This window comes from Sphaeramia orbicularis, chromosome 18 (genome assembly GCF_902148855.1).
Source record: "Sphaeramia orbicularis chromosome 18, fSphaOr1.1, whole genome shotgun sequence".
Taxonomy (NCBI): domain Eukaryota; kingdom Metazoa; phylum Chordata; class Actinopteri; order Kurtiformes; family Apogonidae; genus Sphaeramia; species Sphaeramia orbicularis.
The window spans coordinates 25583692-25608433 of record NC_043974.1 but is presented as its reverse complement, the minus strand read 5'-3'; the positions used below and the strand labels follow the sequence as shown (position 1 = coordinate 25608433).

At 36.0% G+C, this 24742-nt stretch overlaps 1 protein-coding gene across 2 annotated transcripts in view; it reads right to left on the bottom strand.

Moving 5' to 3' along the window:
* The window catches only part of pcxb (pyruvate carboxylase b), an 848274-nt gene that overhangs the window by 656978 nt on the left and 166554 nt on the right, over positions 1-24742 (bottom strand). For both annotated transcript variants that reach the window (XM_030162429.1, XM_030162430.1), the window contains one exon: positions 13339-13457. In XM_030162429.1, the coding sequence (XP_030018289.1) occupies positions 13339-13457 (119 nt within the window). The remainder of the gene's footprint in view (positions 1-13338; positions 13458-24742) is intronic.

Genomic DNA, 24742 nt, shown 5'->3' with positions numbered 1-24742 from the left:
AATTGACGTAGTGCCTGCTGAGAAAAAACAACTAAATGTTCATTGTAAATTTTGCTTCCCCACCCTGTAAATATAAAAAATACAAGAAAAACACATGTAAGGTGAAAAGAACATGTATTTTTGAACATTAGAATAACACTTTTAGAACATTCCAACATCAGTGCTGCTCCAGACCCCTGTCCACATCCACATTCTCCCTTTGAACATCATTCCTTACATTAGTACCGTTACTTCACGGTACCTAACAAAGCAGGTCCACTCACTGTTCATGCAGAGGTGGACCTTACAGACCCTGTAGACCACATTTGACCTGAGATTGTTGACTCACTGTCCTCACTGTAACGGTTGCTATCACTGTCTTGTAATATATACAGAAAGTATAAAAAAAAAAAAAAAAAATAGTCACTTGCCCGATAGAGGTTTAAGTCTATTGATTTTCCTGTCTGTTCTCTTCTATGCAGAGTTGATTTAATAAATGATTCCCAAGTTATGACTCTTAGGCGCCAAACAATGTTTTTGAGATGAGTATCTGATTTAGTGCCACATATGTAAAGGGGTGAATATCAGATATGACAAGCTGAGGGTCTGTGTGTTTGTGCGGTCGTAAAAAAAAAAAAAAACTACACATCTGAGTCACATATAAACAGAAAAATCAGATTTAGGCCACTAGTGCCTGCAATCTGAATGTAGCCTAAGACACTGTTTCAAGCCTGTGGTGGTCTCTGTGGCATTGCAGCCGGTGATTCATATGCAGAATTGGGCCACATGCCACACTGGAAGAAATGGAAAGAGAATGACTGAGGGAGACACTGTAACAAAGATGAAAAGGCCAAAGCTCAACTGCGGCTGGGTTTGGAAAAAAAGAGAGAGGTTGGAAAAATTGAATAGCAAAAGATGAGAATGACTGATGAAGGAGGAGAGATGAAAGCGACAGAGGGGGGAGGGGGGAGGGGGTGTGTGTGTGAACAAACGGCAAGTTTAGAGGGGAGTTTGGCAAGTCGGTATAAAAAATACTGCGCTGACAAGTCTATTAGTAACATGGCTCGTTTCAAACACACTCGGAAACAAGAATGAATGTCCTCACACACCTCAGATGTTGGGAGAGCAGTGGAGTGAAACAGAAAACCGGAATGACTAATGGATATAACGCTTAAGTAAAACAACTCCGGAGCGTTGACTTTTGTCATTTTACAGCGGAATGGAACGCTCACCTCCATCTAAAGCAAACATTAACTCGACAATTTAGATGTATGCGCACACGTTCTATTGGAATCCACTTCCCAGATGGAGGATATACAGCTGTGGAAAAAATTAAGAGACCACTGCAGTTTCTTGTGAAATCTGCATGTCTTCATGTATGACAACCATTGCACAGACTCCTCGTGGAAAGTTAGTGTTTTTTTACGATTGTGTTTTTACTACTGTTTGTTTTTAAGTTTGTGGATACAACCGGATCCTGTACATTTCCTGGTTGGTTTGTGTGTGTTTGTGTGTGTTTGTGTGTTTGTGTGTGTGTGTTTGTGTGTGTGTGTTTTTTTGTGTGTGTGTGTGTGTGTTTGTGTGTGTTTTTGTGTTTGTTTTTTTGTGTTTGTGTGTGTGTGTGTGTTTGTGTGTGTGTGTGTGTGTACTTTTGTGTTTGTGTGTGTGTTTTTGTGTGTGTGTGTTTGTGTGTGTGTTTTTTGTGTGTTTTTTTGTGTGTTTTTGTGTGTGTTTTTGTGTGTGTGTGTGTTTTTGTGTGTTTGTGTTTGTGTGTGTTTGTGTGTGTTTTTTTGTGTGTTTTTGTGTGTGTGTGTTTGTGTGTGTTTTTGTGTGTGTGTGTGTTTGTCTGTTTTGTGTGTGTGTGTTTGTGTGTTTTTGTGTGTGTTTTTGTGTGTGTTGTGTGTTTGTGTTTTTTTGTGTGTGTGTTTGTGTGTTTTTGTGTGTGTGTTTTTGTGTGTTTTTGTGTGTTGTGTTTTTGTGTGTGTTTTGTGTGTGTTTTTGTGAGTGTGTGTTGTGTGTGTTTTTGTGTGTTTGTGTTTTGTGTGTTTTTGTGTGTGTGTGTTTTTGTGTGTGTGTGTGTTTGTGTGTGTTTTTTGTGTGTTTTTGTGTGTGTGTGTTTGTGTGTTTTTGTCTGTGTTTTTGTGTGTGTGTGTTTTGTGTGTTTTTGTGTGTGTTTTTGTGTGTGTGTTTTGTGTGTTTTGTGTGTGTGTTTGTGTGTGTTTTTGTGTGTGTGTGTTTTGTGAGTGTGTGTTTGTGTGTGTTTTTGTGTGTTTGTGTTTTTGTGTGTGTTTGTGTGTGTGTGTTTGTGTGTGTTTTTTTTGTGTGTGTGTGTGTGTGTTTTTGTGTTTGTTTTTTTGTGTTTGTGTGTGTGTGTTTGTGTGTGTGTGTGTACTTTTGTGTTTGTGTGTGTGTTTTTGTGTGTGTGTGTTTGTGTGTGTTTTTTTGTGTGTTTTTGTGTGTGTTTTTGTGTGTGTGTGTGTGTTTTTGTGTGTTTGTGTGTGTTTGTGTGTGTTTTTTGTGTGTTTTTGTGTGTGTGTGTTTGTGTGTGTTTTTGTGTGTGTGTGTTTATCTGTTTTTGTGTGTGTGTTTTTGTGTGTTTTTGTGTGTGTGTTTTTGTGTGTTTTTGTGTGTTTTTGTGTGTGTGTTTGTGTGTGTTTTTGTGTGTGTGTGTTTGTGTGTTTTTGTGAGTGTGTTTGTGTGTGTTTTTGTGTGTTTGTGTTTTTGTGTGTGTGTGTGTGTGTGTGTTTGTGTGTGTTTTGTGTGTGTGTGTTTTTGTGTGTGTGTGTTTTTGTGTGTGTTTTTGTGCGTGTGTGTGTTTTTGTGGTTGGTTGGTTGGATTAAGTAAGTATCTATCTATCCATCCATCCATCCATCCATCCATCCATCCATCCATCCATCCATCCAGTGTCTGTTGAATTCCAACACAAGCACACCTTATTCTTTTTAACCCTTAGGGGTCCACGGTTACGGCCCTGTGACTGAATCACATGACATTTTCAACACGTCGTAGCATCAGAAGTCATTCACGTAGACCACTGGGGACAACTGCGTTCAAAAGTGCGAATGTGAACCAGTCTTCCACTTTTTATTTGATGTTGATAGAGCAAAAAAAAAAAAAAAAAAAAATAAAAAAAAAATAAATAAATAAAGATATGATGTTTTGAAACCGGAGCAGACAAATGTGAATAAAAGTTTGAAAATGAAGTGGGGGGGGGGGTTGTATTTCTGACCATATCTTCGTCATTTTTTGTTCTTCTCAAAAAGGAAAAAACTGTCAAAATCACTGCATTAGCATTGGAGGTAAAGGTGAGAATGACCACCACCTGAACTGGATGAGGAAACCGGGAGAACAAGCCTATAATAATAATAATAATAATAATAATAATAATACATTTTATTTATAGGCGCCTTTCTTGGCACTCAAGGACATCGTACAGTAAAACAGTAAAACAGGAGAGTAAAAAAACAAGCAATAAAGCAAAGTAAAAAATAAAAGGAAGATTAAAAAAACTGGACAATGCAAATGTAATGTAAAGATATGCATTTATGTCAAATATTTAAGTATAGTTTTAATTTATTACAATTTTGATTTTATATACCTAATATCTGGAACCAATATTCACTTTTAAAGTCTTTGAAAAGGTTCGTTAAGCATCATTGTGTTATTTATGCAATAAATTATTTAACTTTTATATTTTTTGTGGGTTTTTTGGCCTTTTATGTTGATATACTGTAGTTGGTTAAAGTGAAAAAATAATGGGTATAGTAAACATTTCTTTATATCGCATATAAAGGCAAAATCAAAAGTACTCAAAAACAGCCAAAATACGCTCAGACCCCTAAGGGTTAATAAACACCTGATCCATGTCTTATTTAAGGAAGAGAAGTATAAACACCACTACTGTGGCCTTCACTATCTTCTTACAATAGTCAAAAACAGTGCTATTAGTACCGCAAAAGTAATTGGCATCAAAAAATAACTACTGAAAACCACTCGACTTCAGCTCTAATAATGTTCCCAAACTCTGAGCACTGGTTCTTTTATCAGGACAATGCTCCTGGCCTCAGCTAGGTCAATAAAGGTGTGGATGACGGACCACCAGATGAAGACCCTATCATGGCCAGCTCAATCTCCAGACCTGAACCCACTTTGAAAACTTCTGGAGGAACATGGATGGTCACAAGCCATGGAACATTGCTGTGCTTCTTGAATTTCTATACCAGGAGCTGCATAAAGTCATCCAACAGCAATGGTGGAGAGCCAAGACACGTGAAAGCTGTCATTGAAAATCAGGCTTATTCCACCAAATATTGATGTTTGAACTTTTCCCAAGTTAAAACATTAGTATTGTTTTGTTTAGAAATGAATATGAACTGGTTTTCTTTGCATTGCATATTTGACCATGTGTCATGTTCTGCAAATACATGCTTTTATTTGGAATTTAGGAGAAATGTTGTCGGTAGTTTAGAAATAAAAAAAAACAAACAAAAAACATATACCTATAAATCAGTGTTTGTCAACCTTGGGGTCGGGACCTCACGTGGGGTCACCTGAAATTCAAATGGGGTCGTCTGAAATTTCTAGTAATTATTATTATTATTATTATTTTTTTAATTACTAATAAAAAAAATTAAAAAAGAGTTGAGAGAGACAATCACAATACATAAAAGACATGACAAACTCTGAAGCTGAAACTGAAGCCCCTGTTTGATTGACTGATTGATTGATGTATTTATTTCGAACATGAATGTCAAACAGAAGAAAATAAATAAGCAAAACACTTAAACATAAGACATATAATACATATTCGAAAAGGAGTGAGAAGAAGTGCAACTTATAAACTCCCACCCCTTCTCCTTATATAATTAATAACAATAATAACCTTCCTCGTCTAATCATATCTATACTCTATGCCATAATATGACTGATACTTACTAGTAAATAATTAGGTTTCTGGCTTTATATTATGATGAACAAATATAATATGATTTACATAAACACATAATACAATAACACATATATGTCAATACATATTCATACACAGATCTATACACACATATACACCTACATATATACATGTCAAGGCCCAAAACGGAATCTGGCCCGATTCAGAATTGGGCCGGCCCAGAATGGAATTCTATTCTAGGCCGGCCTAGAATGGAATCCTGCTGCTATAATGTTATTTTTATACCATGTTTAATGCAAATGATCTAAATTATTACAAAAATCAATACATGGAATTTGCAAATATGTGAAAAAAAATGAAACAAACAACATTTTAATTGTAAACTATAATACACTTTATTTACAAATAGAACCTAGTGGTACTCCCCACCAATATATGGTACAGTGAAATCGACTGAAATTGACAATAGTTACTCAAGGTATGTAAGACTGAAAATGTAAAATTATGACAAATTATGGAATTATGGATCATTTGCATTAAACATGGTATAAAAATAACATTATAGCAGCAGGATTCCATTCTAGGTCGGCCTAGAATAGAATTCCATTCTGGGCCGGCCAGATTCTGAATCGGGCCAGATTCCGTTTTGGGCCTCGACATACACACACACATACACACCTATACATACATATACATCCACATACCACATACTTGTACATCTTTATATCACACAGTACTGTGGTTCTGTTTATCTGTCAAATGTTCACTGTGGTCAGTTTCAGATGCTGCAGCTCTTTCATAATTCATACTTTGAGTTCTTGTTTGTTCAGTATTAATTGTCAGCCTTGTAAATCCAAGCTGGACTGACTGTACATATCCTGACCAAGGAAAATAAAATTCTCACTTTGTGCAGTAATCTACACCTGGCTTTTCTGCCTCCGTCCATAATAATATACATTATATAGACTATATGTCATCTAGAATTAACATTTATCTGCAACATAGTGTAGTAAACTATTACATGATCAAAAACAAATTAATTTTAGCAAAAAAAAGTCTCAGTTTTGAATGTCTGGGGTCACCAGAAATTTGTGATATTAAAATAGGGTCACGAGCCAAAAAAGGTTGGAAACCACTGCTATAAATGTTAAAATCAGAGAAAGTGATAATTTTGCAGCGGTCTCATATTTCTTTCCAGAGCTGTACTTGGGCTATTCCTGCTTGTGACAGCTCGAACTTTCATCATTGTCCTGTTTTATGCAGGGACGCTGCCCAGAATCAAGTAATTACTGCACTCCTGCCAATTCCGATGACCCCAATTCCACCAGAATGTCATATTTCCTCAGTGGTACAAGCTCCTTTCTGCAGGATGAGGAGGTTGTGACAAACTCCGATGCAGGACTGAAACACGTGAGAATAATTTTCTATGAAGCGACTGTGTCACTGATCGGAAGTGTGTGTATGTGTGTGTGTGTGTACATCAGCAAGCGCAAAAGCCGTTTCTCTACGGACACAAAGAGTGGAAGATATAAAATAACAAAAGCAGAGTAGGCAGAGGTGGTGGAAGCACAATGGCAGAATAAAGAAACATCGATTGATACACAATGTAGAGTCAAGATTTTCCCATCTCACAACTCATCTCGTGTGTTCGCGACTAATGCAGCGTGACATCCTTGGTGGGTTGCATCTAGATGAAAATATAACTAAGATATTGCCTGTGTTCTTCAGTGTCCCCATCTCTTCCCTTTCCTTTTGTTTTCACTTTTAGATGTATTACATATGACACAGCGTTCAATGGCAGTAATAGAAAAGAAAAAGCAATTGTACAAAGTTTACCACTATCCTCCGGAGACCTATGTTAAGCCCTCATAAAATATGTTATTTATGAGAAATAAATAGTACGCCTTCTGCATTAGCTCTTTGAAACTAGTCTGCTCTGCTCATTTTCGTCGATGATACACTATGATTAGAGGTTTTACACTTGTCAAACGGAGAGCAAATGCAAAATTCAAAAAAGAAAAACAGTTCTAAGAGTAGAGTCGCAATTTGTCAGTTCTGTTAATATATAAAGTCTGTGTTTTTTTTTTACGGTTGGATCCGACTGAATGCTTGTTTTGCAAGTAGACGTTTGGCTGTCGGTTTTAATAATCAATAGGTTTTTTTATTGAGGCGATCAGTAAGGTCAACATGCAGAATCTAACACCGGACAATCTTTCTCAAACTGTCTGTTAATCTAATATAATCTAAACTAATCTAATCTAATATGATCTAATCTAAACTAATCAAATCTAAACTAAACTATTCTAATCTAGTCTAAACTAATCTAAACTAATGTAGTCTAATCTAAACTAATGTAATCTGATCTAATCTAATGTAATCTAATCTAATCTGATCTGATCTAATCTAAACTAATCTAATCTAAAGTAATCTAATCTAAACTAATATGATCTATTCTAAACTAATCTAATGTAATCTAAACTAATCTAATTAATCTAGTCTAAATTTTTCTGATCTAATCTACAGTAATATAAACTAATGTAATCTAATTTGATTGTATCTACTGTAATCTAAAATAATTTAATCTAAACTAATCTAATCTGATCTAATCTAAACTAATCCAATGTAATCTAATCTAATATAAACTAAGGTAATCTAATGTAAATAGATCTATTTTAAACTAATCTGATGTAATCTAAATTTATCTAATGTAATCCAAAATTAATCTAATTTAATATAAACTAATCTAACATAAACCAATCTAATATGATGTAATCTAAACTAATCTAATGTAATCTAATATAATATAAACTAAGGTAATCTAATGTAAATAGATCTATTTTAAACTAATCTGATGTAATCTAAATTTATCTAATGTAATCCAAAATCAATCTAATTTAATCTAAACTAATCTAATCTGATCTAATCTAAACTCATTTAATGTAATCTAATCTAATATAAACTAAGGTAATCTAATGTAAATAGATCTATTTTAAACTAATCTGATGTAATCTAAATGTATCTAATGTAATCCAAAATTAATCTAATTTAATCTAAACTAATCTAACATAAACCAATCTAATCTGATCTAATCTAAACTAATCTAATGTAATCTAATCTAATATAAACTAAGGTAATCTAATGTAAACTGATCGATCATAAACTAATCTGATCTAATCTACATCCATCTAATGTAATCCAAAATTAATCTAATCTAATTTAATCTAAACTAATCTAACATAAACTAATCTAATTTAATCTAAACTAATCTAATCTAATCTAAACTAATCTAATGTAATCTAAACCAATCTAATCTAAACTAATCTAATGTAATCTAAACCAATCTAATCTAATCTAAACTAATCTAATGTAATCTAACCCAATCTAATCTAATCTAAACTAATAATAATGTAATCTAAACCAATCTAAACCAATCTAATCTGATCTAATCTGATCTAATCTAATCTAATCTTTGGTTGTCATCACCCCACTATTTACCGAAAACGCTCTTCATGGCATTTCTGTTTTCCAAATGGTCGGTGATTTAACAGCACAAACAAAATGCACAATAAAACCTGAGGTCAGAGTTGTACATTTGACCACTTGTTGTACTTTAAAAACTAAAACAATGAAAAAATATTTTTTAAAAAAGGGAGAAGTGAAGAGTAACACTATCACTGATGCCCACAATAAATCCCACACCTGTCATCATCTCCGCCAAAACGGACTAAAAGACAGCCATGTTCAAAATGCATTATATTCATTATGTGTTCAATTGGATTTATTCACTCTTATTTCTGGAAACCGTGACAGCTGTAATTTGCGCGAAACTGCAACGAGGATTACCTGCCGATTGAAAGCCACTTTTAATGTCTTTACTCTAGTGTGCTGTAGGCGCACAGGTAACCACGACAACCCTGTCTTTTTCTATGACAAAATACTGTGTTGCTGTTACCTCGCAGCCCCCGTGGACACAAACTCGCGTTTTCAATTACTGGTGATGATTAGAAGCTTAGTCAAGCTGAAGGTATTTGCAAAAAGGTCACTGAAGTCCATAAATTCTTTATAGAAAGTGTAAACATATCCTACAGTGCATGAGGGTTTGTATATGAATGGAATCCTCAGAAGACAACTAATTAGCCCTTGTGAGTAATAAGATTATGAATAGTTTCCGTTCACACATTCTGCAGGTGTTTGACCTCTAACTGTCGCTTTGAGCTCATCTGCAGAAAAGCACAGACCAGTCCCTTAAAAACAGAATAGGACCTAAATTATACTGTCTTTTCACTCAAATTATGCTGTCACATTTGTCCTAAAGATGATCAATTAAAGTGGAGTCGCCCATAATTTCAATGTTTAAGTGACTTTAAGTGACAAGATGTTTTTAAAGAAGACAGTTTTATCTGAGGAGCAATAATTAATGGAGTGGGGAAACAAAGATGAAACTGACAACAGGTTTACAGCTTTGTATATTGGGGGCGGTCATGGCTCAGAAGGTAGGTAGGTTCGAATCCCGCTCTGTCCTAGTCTTGTGCCGTTGTGTCCTTGGGCAAGACACTTCACTCATACTGGTGTATGAATGCATGTGAACGTCTGGGGGTGGTCGGAGGGGCCGTTCAGCACAAAATGGTTGCCATGCTTCCATCAAATGTAGTTTATCACCACCAGAGTGTGAATGTGAGAGTGAATGAATAATGGATCAATAATGTAAAGCGCTTAGGATGCCTTGAAAAGTGCTATAGAAATCTAATCCATTATTTTTATTATTATTATTATTATTATTATTATTATTATTATTATTATTATTATCATTATTATTATTATATTCACTCATCCAGAGTTGATGTATAGTGGTGTATGCAAATATAGCCAGCTGATCAAAGAGCTTATTTGTGTAAAAAAAAAAATTGACATCTCAAAATAAAAATCATCAAAATTTCAAGTAGTATGGGGGGTCTATGGTTAAATACTTTAAAAAAACACACTAAAAAAAGACACTCTAAACCACAAAAAATGCTTTTAGTGCCGTATTCCCACTCATATTTTTTTTTTTTTCTGTTTGGCGTGCTATACATACTTGTGTACTCTCTAATAACATTACATGTCCATATCTTGTGTGTAAGATGTAATTGTGAATAAGCAGATTTGTCTACTATTAGGCTAATCTTTTGGGGTTTTTTTTCCTTTCTTTGCTTTTATTATTTTATGTTACTTTTTTTTTAATCTTTTTGTTCTATGAGTACTTTGCTTTTTTTTTTTTTTTTTTTTTTTTTATTATTACTATCATCAAGTGTGTCATGTGGGAGGGTGAGGGGGTGGGAGGAATGGGACATGCGTAATGCCTCTGAAATTGAATATTCAAATGTTCAATGTTACATAAATATGCACCACAAAATGATAAATAAATATATTTTTAAAAAAACAAAGAAGACAGTTTTATCTGAGGAGCAATAATTAATGGAGTGGGGAACTGACAAAGGTTTCCAGCTTTGTATATTCACTCATCCAGAGTTGATGTATGATGGTGTATGCAAATATAGCCCGTTGATCAAAGAGCTTATTTGTGTACAAAAAAAACAACAAAACACACAGAGTAAAATACAAAAAGGGATGAAAGAAACTAAACTAGACTGCAGAGAGTATGGAGCCAATATAGCTGTCAATCATGCGGGCTGTTCTTGTGTTGGGTTGCCATAGGAACAGGTGAAATCATTGTATTATTGTCTGCATGTAAATCTCCCCTGCCGCCTGTATCTCGCTGTATTAGCTGGATTCATTTGTTCGTTTGTCGGCGCATTTATTAATGGAGCTAATTACAAGTATGATCTGTGTAATTGTAAATTTCTATGTACACGCGTTGGCGCCGAACAAAGATTTATGGATATGGGTGGGACTGAAAGGCCTACACACCTGTACCCGTGTGGGGCTGCTTTGTTTTGATGTTGGATGTTTATTACTCCGAGAGCCATCTGTGTCGTTTCAGACCGGCAAATCTCACAGGTCACCGGCGGAGCGGAATGCTATTTTTATCTTTCATTGTCCCTTCTTTCTTCCTCACCTCTCCCTCATTCCCATTGTCTCTCGCCCCCTCTCTGGCCTCATCATTCAGCTTCTCTCCTTCAGTGATCCCACCTGCTCTGCTTCCTACAATCTCTCTCCTACAACCGGCTCTTCCCGTCAGCTTTCTGTCAACCCTTCCTTCTCCGCGGCTCCATTTTTTTTTTTTTTTTTTTTGCGTCAGGTACTTTAACTCGTCCTCCGTCGGCCTTCCTCCTCCGTACCTGCATCCTCAGACTGGGAACCATCAAAACCATAAAGCTGCACACCTGTCTATGGGCAGGTGATGCTAAACAAATGCACAAAATGACAATCGGTGTTGTGCGAGTTACTTCCCAACTGTTACCGTTGTGTAAAAGTAATCTCTTACCTTATAATATTACTAGTCGATTTTCCATTGGACATCTGCGCAAAACTTTACCGATATTTACTAAATGTCGAAAAAACAGAAGTGCATAATGTCGGTTTTTCCATTAAATCACAAATGCGATGATTTGTTTATTTATTATCACGAGATGACACGAGAAGTCATTCCATAAACATGGCGACGAATGTAAATATGGTGTTGATTTACAGATATATTCATTATTATTATATATTACCCCTCTATCTCGTACTAAATTAAAAAATGATCGGGTTTCCTGGTGCGTTGTTCTTCTTCGCTTGTTGTAACGTCCGTCAACATCAGTTTTTTAAACTCACCTGACTCGAGTTGCGAAAAAAGGTCTTCCCATTGCAGTTTTCCGTGATATACTATTTGTGCTACGCCCGAAAAACCACCCCTTGCCAGCGCAAAAAATTGTAATCAAAAAATGAGACTTTTGGCGAAATTATCGTTTTCCATTTGGTAAATTTTTACTAAGTTATATTTGCGCAATTTGAGGGTCAATGGAAAAGCGACTACTGATGGATCATACAGAAGCAGAAAATAAGGAAATATCAAGAAATAATCAAAAACTTCAACACATACAAACATTCATGCCAATCTTTTTGTTTACCTTCTGAGTGACGGGAGCGCAAAAAATTTTAATAAAATGAGACTTTTGAGGAAATTGTTGTTTTTCAATTAAGTAAATTTTTATGCGCAAGATATATTTGCACAATTTGAGGGTCAATGGAAAAGCGACTTCTGTCTCAGAACTGTAATGCATTACATGACTCCTGTATTACTTTTGAGTTACATACAGACTCTCGTCATAAATGGCACGTGCGCAGTAGAACCCCCCCCACCCCGAAGTACATGTGGATGGATAGCTCAGTAAATAACGCTACGGTCTACAATGTTTGAATTCCAGCAGGAACGCTTGCATTTTTTTCAACATTTTACATGTTCAAACAGGGGATGCCAGTAAATAAATCCATAACTGATACAGAATTCTAACTAGTCACAGAAACGTTAGCTTACCTTGTCATTGCTGATCACAGGGATCATGCTAACTAGCTTCTGTAAAGCAGGGTTAGGGTTAGCAATGAGCATACGTCCATGTGACCAATGTACTGTCTTCTGCCATCTTCACCCATTGTCTGAACACCAACAGGAAATCGAACTTTCCTAATACATTTTTGATTCTTTAACCCATAAAGACCCAGCGCTACTTTTGTGTCAGTTCCTGAATTCACTTTTCTCTATATTTAATATTTCTTCAGTGATTTATCACCATTTATTATGACATTATCCCCTGTATTTGGCAGAATTTCAGTGAACATCAGGTATTTTCCTGTATTTAATTCACTGATCATTTAGATGTTCATGAAAGCTCAGATTAAAGTTTAGGCTTATTATTTCAAAAACAGAGAAAACTGATGAAAAAGGGATTTTTTCAGCAAAATATATCATTTATTGAGCAAAAACCAAGTGTGTTCATTCACTGTCATTGATCCAACTCCATGGGTTTTACTGGTGAATCAATGTTGTAGAAGATGACGGTGTTTCCACGTTCACTATGGAGCGTCTGAACATCCAAATGGGTCATATCGGATGACCATGAAAAGATGACAAATTGCATTTTAAACTAATTATTAACATGTATTGATAGAATTAGTAGTTCAGAAGTTCTTAAACATTTTAGATCAGTAGATGTTTTGGTCGTAGGTGGCTGTTTGGGTCTTTATGGGTTAAGGTCTCATGGTATTGCTGTTTTTTTTTTTTTTTTGTTTTTTCAATTGAGCTATTAAATTAGGGGTGAAAAGTGTGTTGTAACGCAAGCGCTATTGAACATGTACCAAGTAAAATATTACTAAAAATTTATTACTAATGCCTTACACCAAAATGTAATCTGTTATTGCAATGCATTACTTCTGTAATGTGTTACTCCTAACACTGATGACAAAGTACTGCAGCCATCGAGGTAACCCAATAACTTTAACACAACCATAAACGTAAACATCACACACTTACTCTGTGATTTCTTCGGTAACCGTGTGTTCCACCTGGAGCCGGGAGTTGACTTCGATGAAGTAGTGTTTACCGTGTTTGTCCACCAAAAATTCCACGGTCCCTGCATTTTCATAGCCAACCTGCAAGAACACAAACACGGCGAGGTTTAGACACTGAATTACCTGAGTAATAATGTTCGTTGGGTAAACACTCAAGAAGGAGCACTCATTCATTTTAATGAGCCATGAAACCCAGAGAACAAAAAAACACCGTCCTCCCTAAATGAAAATACAACCCCATAGAATGACCAAAGAATAGGCATTGTGTTTTATCCGTATTGGAAGAAAAGAACATTTTTCATCATTTTTCTTGTAATGTAATAATGGGATCATTAATCAGGGGCGATTTATTGAAAGCTCATTGCCATAAAAGACCACTTTTCATCTGTGCCTTTCTGCTATAACGCCGCAATCACAATTACAGTCGGTGTCACAGTAAATTTAGAGCTTTTTTTTTTTTTTTTTTTTTAATCCCAGCTCTGCTCTGTGAAGCAAGTCATTGCTATAAGTAGCAAAATTAATGCACCTATGATAATGTGTGGTATGTAAACACAAACAAATGGCTATAAAAGTGAACGTTCATGCTTTTCTCTGGATTCTGCACTGTATGTTCCGTAGAGAGTTGCAGGTGTATATAGAGACGTGCAAACCACTCCCGTGATGTATGACTGCAATTTACTGTAGTGTACGAAAAGGTGTTAGTCTTTTCATGGAACAGATATGTTCTCATTTACATTAACAGGGATGTAGAAATGCACCGTTTCAAACCCAACGTGCTGTTCTGTAAACACTGTAAAAACATTACAATGGCTACTTTTATTGCTCACTTGTCAGTTGCTAGAAAACTTTAATATAATCTGATCTCAAGGTTCTCTACTCTGTAAAATTGTTTCGGCTTTAATTGTATGCGTTTGTCGTGTCCTAACGACTGAACATCTTCTTTCTGGTTTTAATGTTCAACTGAGTCATCGCCCTTTCATTATTGTTCATCTTTTCAATACAGAGCTCTTATGTTATTTCTAAGAGTTATGCGACTCTTCATCGCCATCTTACCAAGGTCTAGCACCTGCTGTGTTTATAATGTGTTCTGCTATGGTTAGACGCCCTGTCATGTCATAAATTTTACACCATTCCCCCATTTAGAGTGATGCAAACTGGCAGAAAATATACCAACATCAGTGCTCTCCACTACCATCACTCAGAACTCCAGTTTGGGTCGTCTTAACCACAGCTTGATTTTGCCCAGTGGGAGTTGCACGCTGAGTGTAATTGCTATATAAATGCTATATAAATAAAGTTTATTATCATTATCATCATTACAATTTGGAGTCAACTGTTGATTTGAGCCCATAATGTGATTGGCGTCCCAACCGTTGTCACCAATTTAACCAATCAGGCCAGTTTAGTCCACAGATCGCCACATCACTGATTATTCCCATAATCAAAGCTTTGCCTTGTTATGAAATGCATCCATATTTCAAGTGAGGAAAATGTTGGAAGAAGCATCCAAATATCCAAACAAAATTAGAGGACTGCTGGCAATCAAATACAAAACATGAAATCTGCTTTGAACGACGATACAGATGTAAAAATTAAAAAAAAAAAAAAGGAAAAACAACAGTATCACCTACATCAGTAAAAAAAAAAAAAAAAAAAAACATGAAGCACAGAGCTCATATTTCTTTGTGCTATGTTGTTTTGTGAACAAAGAAGGAAAGTGCAAGTCACCTAAACACATACTTTCACTCCCCATCTTCAAGCAGAAAAATGGTGGTTTTGGAGTGCAGAGGCCAATAGAACAACAACAGAACAACAGCCCTGAGTGAAAATAAAGCTACACAACCTTTCTGATACACAACAATACAACTCTTAACTGTCAACATATAATTCCTATGAAGTTTAGGCTATATATCGGCTAAAATTTGCTTAGGGGGTCAAATGAGTGGCCATTTTTGTCAAAAAAAAAGTTGTAAGAAATGCATAGAACTGTGTTGAAATAATGCTAATACATTTGTGCACAGACTACTGATATTATTTGACAGTGGAAGCTATATTTTCAGAAATATTGGATTTTGAATAGCACGTGGATGTGAAAGCTTTTGCTGGTGGACAGACGTGACATTACCCATGATGATCTGGTCAGTACCAGTACTTTATTAGTAATAAACTTATAGACTTACTATTGCTAATTATCCTCTAATTCATAAATGTTAGTATTGTGAATCTAAAACAATAACAGCTGACACAAAAACACTAAATGTGGCAGTGGACGGATGTGACATGGTTGTTACAGATCCCATCATACTGATGCTCGGCAGCCATGTCACCGTTTACACTAATGATCCCTGTGCAAAAACTAGGATCAGAATTATTTATTGTGTAGTTTATCATCATACTAGAGAGGAAATAACAATATAGAATTGTTATTTCTTTATTAAAATGATTATTATTAGACAACTGTTGATTTAAAAAGTGACATGTGACATTCTTAATGTATGTATTGGCGTAACATAAGCAGGATGGATCAGCACCATACTCCATATTGAACCTGTAAAAATAAAACATGTGATATGTAGGATAGAATCTTGTAAGAAAAATTGGGGAATCTAAAAGAATAGAATATTTGTTTTTCAGGTAAATTCAGTTCAAATATAACTTGACCATTTGTGACATGAAAATATAGCATTAATTGTGATGAAATTGGACATTTTTGAGCTGAAAACATTGATCATATGACCATCAACATGTTGAACAGAACTGAAATCCTGTAAATTAGCAGAACTTGCATTTACCAACACAAAGTTCCTTTGGGGATTCACTTATATTGATTTCTTATGCACAAAGACAGAAATAAGACCTCTAAGTAAATTTTAGCTGATATATTAGTGCTGTCAAACAGTAAATTTTCAATCAGATTAATCACAGGGTTGCTGTGGATTAATTCAACACCTTCAACAGTTTCAGCAAAACAACTTCAAACAACTGTTCCGTCTTGTTTTTTTCTCCTCATACTTCCATCCAGAGGGCCAACGTGCTGTTTAGTGTCTTCCATCTTTATGGGTTAGTTCTGCTGCCTGTCACTACCATAACAACTGCCATTTGTTCATATGTGACGCTAACTCTACCTGGACAAACTGACCCAAATGCGTTGCCAGAGACGTTCTGAGTCATTCTGTGTTGCAGATGGGTTAATTGCGTTAAAATTTTTTCATCAGATTAATCATGATGATGGATTAGAAATTAAAGCCAATCTGCTAAATGGTACAGTGACCCTTTTTTAATTATTATTATTTTTAGTATTATCTTTTTTTTGGTTTGGTTTTTTTTGTTTGTTTTTTTTGTCTTGTTTTGTTTTGTTAGGGGTGGGGTTCTGTTGGAACATGGGCGGGAAGTGGGGGGTGGGGACTGTTCTTGTTTGTATTAATTCATGTCTGAAACACAATTCTGTAGAGTCCCTGCATAAATACCAATAAAAAAAGAATTTGTGCAAAAAAAAAAAATTTTGAATCAGATAAATCATGATGGTGGATTAATCTGCATTAATGCATTAATTTTGACAGCCCTAATATACATATAAAGTATGTTTTTGCAACATATTATCTACAGGGTGGGGAAGCAAAATTGTGGGGCGCGAAGGCTTTCCGGGGGGGCATGGGATCATTCCTAGGTGTTTTGTTTTTTTTTCTTCAGGTTAGAACATGCATCAGGTGGAACTAATGTTTTAGCGTTGGAACACCCTGGACTCATTTTAGGGACGTACAACAAACAAATCTACTGCCATAGTGATCTGTCACTAGACTAGACCAAGAGTTTAGGTTTGGACAATGGACAAGGATTGGACTGGAAAAGAAAAATGTGCAATGTTTGTGGTTTTGCACAGTTTGTACAGGACGGGGAAGCAAAATTTACAATATTTTGAGGCAGGGATTGAAAGACAGTGTATGACCAATTAGTTTATTGAAAGTCATGAGAATTTATTTGCCACAAGAAAATTGACATCATAGAAAATGTTTTTATTCTATGTGTCCTCCTTCTTTCTCAATAACTGCCTTCACACGCTTCCTGAAACTTGCGCAAGTGTTCCTCAAATATTCGGGTGACAACTTCTCCCATTCTTCTTTAATAGTATCTTCCAGACTTTCTCCTAATAGTTTTGCTCATAGTCATTCTCTTCTTTCCATTATAAACAGTCTTTATGGACACTCCAACTATTTTTCAAATCTCCTTTGGTGTGACGAGTGCATTCAGCAAATCACACACTCTTTGACGTTTGCTTTCCTGATTACTCATATGGGCAAAAGTTTGTGAAAAGGTATGGATAATAGTGTTAGGTATGATTATGACATCAGTATATGTTTGGTTTCAAAACAATTGACGTAGTGCCTGCTGAGAAAAAACAACTAAATGTTCATTGTAAATTTTGCTTCCCCACCCTGTACATGGCAGCAACTGACCAAACTACTTTGGCCGAGCATCAGAGCCCTTTATTCTCAGCACTAATAAAAATACTGGGTCACTTATTTCATATATTTTAAAGTAGGAATACACCATATAGCCTCTTTAAGGGGAAATAAAACATACAAATGCACATTCATGTGTGTAACAGCCAAACTCTCACATCAAACACCTGATTTTTTAAAGCTAGGAAGCAGAGCCAAGGGGAGGTGCATGAATAGTTTCGACTCACACTACTTCAGTTACAATAAGACATGAAAGAAGAAATGCAATTATTGATTTTTTCTTCCCCCTGTGACAGTAAAAACAAAAAATACTCCGTGCACCAGCTTCAAGTTTGGGTGAGAAACTACATAGAACACAAATCCACATCTAAGTTAAAATTCACTGTAGCTTTGTATCCCATCAGCAGCGTAAAAAATATTCAGACACGCTCAGTCAGCATTTGTTCTCTGTGGAGAGAAATTAGTCCCATTTATGGCATCTGTAGCTCCCCACAGCTTCCTTCCAGAGAGACTCATTAAAAGGGATCTCACACACCTCAGCGCTCACTTAATTCAAATACAAGCTCAAAAAAAAGAAAAAAAAAAAACCCAACAGCATCAATCCGAACACTTGTGAACAAGAGAAGCACACACGTTAGGAGAACAACACGTGCAATCACAGGACACGGACGCAAAACACCCAGAATAAGTCTGCGGTTTCATTCTCCGCTGACATGAAATAGAGCCAGGTTGGAATTAAACAATTAAAATTCCCGTGAGTGTGTGTGTAACACCTGTGCAGGACTCCTATTATCCAGCTGTTGGGATGATTAATACAGAAGCCATGACCTCAAGAGGAAAAAGTCCAGGAAGGAAGCTGCACAATCTCACACACAAATGTATAAATCAATACACGGTGTATGTGTATTCTACATAATGTGAGAACATGCACAGATGGATTTTAAAAATACAGCATAAAGGCTACACAATCCTGCATACATGAGTCAACTTTCTCTTAACCTTCGCGGCGCGCTGTCGTATTTGTCACCGTGCATCATGTACTGCTTGTGACAGTGATGACAAATACATGTAGGTAGCACTGGAGGCCCCATTAATAAAGGGAAGCGGTGAAAGACAGGGCCACAATAGAAAACAGGCTGCAGCCTTCACACACACACAAGGACGTAAACGCACGCGCGCCGACTTCATGCGGACGCGGATTTACGCGCATATGGATATGTGTCACTCCATATTGCACACAGTGGCTCTCCTCGCTCACACTGAGTCAGTTGGAGTAGCAGCCAGTGAAACAGACTGAGTGGTCAGTGTATTAGAACGCCTGACAGACGAGTCAGTGGGTTGTTACGGGCGCGACGAAAGGTCACGCACACGCACGCGCTATCGCACCGGAGTATTTTTAAACTTACTTATCTGCATTCACACATTGGATCCCCGCTGCTAACCACACTGTGTCGTGTGTGTGTGTGTGTGTGTGTGTGACTGTTCTTAAATGATCCAGGCACTGATGAATGTACACTAGTCTGCGGCTTTGAATAGAAATTGACTGAGACAGATGGTTCCTAGTCTGCGGCAAAGGGAGCGAAGTGAAAAGAGAAAATGAATCGAGCACAATGCATGACTAGTAGGAGGAAAGTGGGTGAGTTTAGATAGGTACGAGAGGGGAGGGAGTTAAGACTTGATAGATAGATGGAGAGATAGATGGACGGATGGATGAAATGAGGACACCTACGGAGAAGAAAAGTGTACAGTGGGAGTGGAATGAGGACAAAAGAGAGCTAAGAGAAGCGAGAGTGTGGTTTCGATGGAGTAATCAGGGAGGGAAGAGGGCTGCGACGACTGTCACTCTAAACCAGTGTTTCTCAAACTGTGGGGCGCGAAGGCTTTCCGGGGGGGCATGGGATCATTCCTAGGTGTTTTGTTTTTTTTTCTTCAGGTTAGAACATGCATCAGGTGGAACTAATGTTTTAGCGTTGGAACACCCTGGACTCATTTTAGGGACGTACAACAAACAAATCTACTGCCATAGTGATCTGTCACTAGACTAGACCAAGAGTTTAGGTTTGGACAATGGACAAGGATTGGACTGGAAAAGAAAAATGTGCAATGTTTGTGGTTTTGCACAGTTTGTACAGGACGGGGAAGCAAAATTTACAACATTTTGAGGCAGGGATTGAAAGACAGTGTATGACCAATTAGTTTATTGAAAGTCATGAGAATTTATTTGCCACAAGAAAATTGACATCATAGAAAATGTTTTTATTCTATGTGTCCTCCTTCTTTCTCAATAACTGCCTTCACACGCTTCCGGAAACTTGCGCAAGTGTTCCTCAAATATTCGGGTGACAACTTCTCCCATTCTTCTTTAATAGTATCTTTAAGAAAGTCGACATTGCTGTGTGATGTTCTATTGGTAGCATGTTCTAAAACGCCCCAAATAGCAGAATCCAGAGGGTTTAGATCTGGGCTAGAAGGCGGCCATAAACATGATTCCCAAAAATTGCTAAAGTTGGATTTGCAGAAATCTTGTATTTTTCTAGCTGTGTGGGCTGGAGCACCATCCTGTGTCCATACATAATTTCCATCTGGGTAGTTTGCTTTAAGCCATGGCAATACCTGCTATCTCAGAGTCTTGTCGTAAGTATTAACATTGATTTTTTCATCAGCTTTGTAGAATTTTACGGGCATTTTCTTTCCATCGGAAGCCACAACACCAAAAGCCATAACTTGAGCAGGATGTTTTGTTCTGAATGTCCCCTTAACCTCAGTTTTCGATTTTGCGATACATCTGTCATTTCTGCGGTTCAGAACAGCATCGACAGTGAAGATCTTTTCATCTGAAAAGATCGTTACAATGGAGGACTTTTTCTTGAACCATGTAATAATTTTCTTGCACCTTTCCAATCTCTTTTCCTTCATAGCTGTTGTCAACAAGTGTTTTGGTGTTCTAGTGTAAGATTTTAACTTCAAATCATATTTTACTGCATTTCTAACGGTCTTGTTGTCTACCTCAAGTTCAATTGCCATTTTTCTCATGGATTTGGTTGGATCCTTTAGGATTTTGGATTTGAGAGCTTTAATAAAAGCTGTGGTACGTTTTTTTTGTTGCTTCCTCCACTTCCAGACTTTCTCGTAATAGTTTTGCTCATAGTCATTCTCTTCTTTCCATTATAAACAGTCTTTATGGACACTGTAACTATTTTTGAAATCTCCTTTGGTGTGACGAGTGCATTCAGTAAATCACACACTCTTTGACGTTTGCTTTCCCGATTACTCATATGGGCAAAAGTTTCTGAAAAGGTATGGATAATAGTGTTAGGTATGATTATGACATCAATATATGTTTGGTTTCAAAACAATTGACGTAGTGCCTGCTGAGAAAAAACAACTAAATGTTCATTGTAAATTTTGCTTCCCCACCCTGTACAGTTTGTACTTTAATGTTCTGAGATGTGCAACGGAAACAGGCTCATTGCAGCCACTGATATTGTTCAAATGTTCATCTTTGTTACCAAAATTTGTTTGTTCTTCTACGAAAAAAATTTACCTTATTGTCATAGTTGTAAGATAATTACACATTTCCTATTTTTAATTGGAAAAATAAAGTCTCAGGGAGCAGTTTTGTTGAGGTCATTTATATTGTTCTATCAAAAATCGAAGTTATTTTTAATTTGCACAACAAATTATTCAAGGAAAAGCAAAAAGTATTCTAACAATATTGATGTTTCTTTCAATAAACGTTATAATTGCACCACAGGTACAGTGTTGTTGGGGTTGAGGTGGGCTTGGAGATTTTTCATGCTCCAAAGGGGGGGCCCGACAGAAAAAGATTGAGAACCACTGCTCTAAACGGTTTCTTTTCAGTATCTGCAGTGTTTTACAGGACGTCAAGATTCAGTTTTTCGAGGCCTCCTCGTAGGCCTCCTTCACCTAGTTTCAGCTCGAGAACATTTCCAAATAAGTGGTCGCAGCAGTGTAAAATGGAGGAAAGCAGATACGCTAGAAAGAGCAAGATTGCAATTAGAATTGTGTTGTTTTTTTTTTCTCCCCTCCCAATATAATCAATGTGGTGAGAAATATCCTGTGATGTCTTGGATCTCCTTCAGCCGCTATGGGCCACCGCTGAAGTGTACAGAGCGGTCTGCAATCCACTGAAGAATGTTCTGTTTGTGTATGAGCAAAGACAAATCCTGACCCCTTCATACAGGAGCAGTGTGGGACTTTTATTGGATTTAGGAGGATCTATGTGGAGAAATGGAATAGAATCATAGGGTTGGGTCATAATAGCAAAAATCTAAGAGTATATGTAATTTTATATCACAACACAGTGGTTTCTGTAAATTCAAATAAGAAACTGGCTTAAAAAACAGATAAATACATAATAATAGTAATAATAGCAACTTTACATTTGATCATGTTTTTCTTTTATTCACTATTCCATACGAAAAAACCATCAAGTTTTCTTCCATTCTTTAAAGTCGTCTTCTGGTCCCCACCCTACCTGGAAACATGGAGACTAAAATTGGGAGAAAACAGCAGAGTCCTGTCTGGGATTTATTTGAATATGACAGCAAAGGAGATAAAAGATATGAAAAAACTAAAACTAAACTAAAACTAAGCATTTAGAAAATAACGAAAACTAATAAAAACTAGCAAACCTGCTCTAAAAAGTAATTAAAACTAACTGAATTAGAGGAAAAAAAAAAAAAAAAGTCAAAACTAAATAAAACTAAACTATAATGAAAAATCCTAAACTATTAAAACCTTGATTCCAAGCATCCGGTGTTGTGACTTCATGTATCGGCCATAAAAAATAGCCAATTAAAGGGTTCGCCCTGTCAATCATCACACTATACTTCCGATCCAAATTAAATGCTTTTTTTTTTTTTTTTTAATTTAAAAAAAGAAAAAAAAAAAAAGAAAAAAAAAATTAAATGCATATATAATCAAAATAAATCGTGAATAAAAAAGTTTGTTTTCCATCAAGTGTATTGAATTTTTTAATGCCTCTGGACATGAAATTTAATGCTTTTTAACCCTTTCATGCATAGTGGTCACTACAGTGGACAGCTATTCTCCAGCTGTTCTCTTGTATATTCATGGGTTTTGTTGTTTTAGTTCCATATCAACCAACAAAGTGGACACTTATGCATCATCTCATAAACTGCAATTCATACCATTACTGCAACTTTGCAGTTCTTGATTGGGTCTTGAGTGGAAATCAATTGTTAATTTTTATTTTTTGCATATTATCTCCATGAAGTGAGTAATAACTGTATTAGAATATGTTAAAATGTGAGAAAACATCAGATTAGCTGCATTAAACATGGTTTCATTTCACTGTTTTCATATCACTTTATGATATCGGGTTTTAAATACATGTTTCTTTGCTTCAAGGATAAAATTCACGGTGTAGCTGAGTGGACATTTTTGTAAATCTATGAAAAAAAAAAACTCAATCTCATTGTTTTTTTCATGCCTTAGGAGAAATAAAAACACTCAAAAACAAACAAACAAACAAAAAAAAAAAACCTCAACTAAGATTCTCATAATTCATGCATGAAAGGGTTAAACCCATTTAGGGCCTAAATTTTCACAAAATCTATTTAACGACTTAATGCTTTTTAATGACCTGCAGTAGCCTTTAAAATCACCGCGTGGTTGATGATTTTTCCGTCATTTGTCCAAACAAACAAAACCTGCCTCACATTCCCTGTCCACCATGTACAGGGTGGGGAAGCAAAATTTACAATGAATATTTAGTTGTTTTTTCTCAGCAGGCACTACGTCAATTGTTTTGAAACCAAACATATATTGATGTCATAATCATACCTAACACTATTATCCATACCTTTTCACAAACTTTTGCCCATATGAGTAATCAGGAAAGCAAACGTCAAAGAGTGTGTGATTTGCTGAATGCACTCGTCACACCAAAGGAGATTTCCAAAATAGTTGGAGTGTCCATAAAGACTGTTTATAATGGAAAGAAGAGAATGACTATGAGCAAAACTATTAGGAGAAAGTCTGGATGATACTATTAAAGAAGAATGGGAGAAGTTGTCACCTGAATATTTGAGGAACACTTGCGCAAGTTTCAGGAAGCGTGTGAAGGCAGTTATTGAGAAAGAAGGGGGACACATAGAATAAAAACATTTTCTATTATGGAAATTTTCTTGTGGCAAAAAAGTGTTAAAAAACTAAAAATCCAAGAAGTAAAAATAAAAAATAGAAGAAAAACACACGTAAGGTGAAAGGAACATGTATTTTAGAACATTAGAGAAAGAAAGAGAGAGAGAGACAGAGAGCGAGAGAGAGAGAGAGAGAGAGAGAGAGAGTGAAGTAACCATATTTGGTTCCTTACCTCTAAGTGTTAAAAAAATAAAAATTCAAGAAGTAAATCCAAAAAACAGAAAAAAAAACACACGTAAGGTAAAAGGAAAATGTATTTTAGAACATTAGAGAAAGAAAGAGAGAGAGAGAGAGACAGAGAGAGAGAGAGTGAAGTAACCATATTTGGTTCCTTACCTCTAAGTGTTAAAAAAATAAAAATTCAAGAAGTAAATCCAAAAAATACAAGAAAACACACGTAAGGTGAAAGGAACATGTATTTTAGAACATTAGAGAGAGAGAGAGAGAGAGAGAGAGAGAGAGAGTGAAGTAACCATATTTGGTTCCTTACCTCTCAGTGTTAAAAAAAATAAAAATTCAAGAAGTAAATCCAAAAAATAGAAGAAAAACACATGTAAGGTGAAAGGAACATGTATTTTAGAACATTAAAGAGAGAGAGAGAGAGAGAGAGAGAGAGAGAGAGAATATGAAGTTACCATATTTGGTTCCTTACCCCTTAGTATTGAAAAACTAAAAATCCAAGAAGTAAATACAAAAATAGAAGAAAAACACACATAA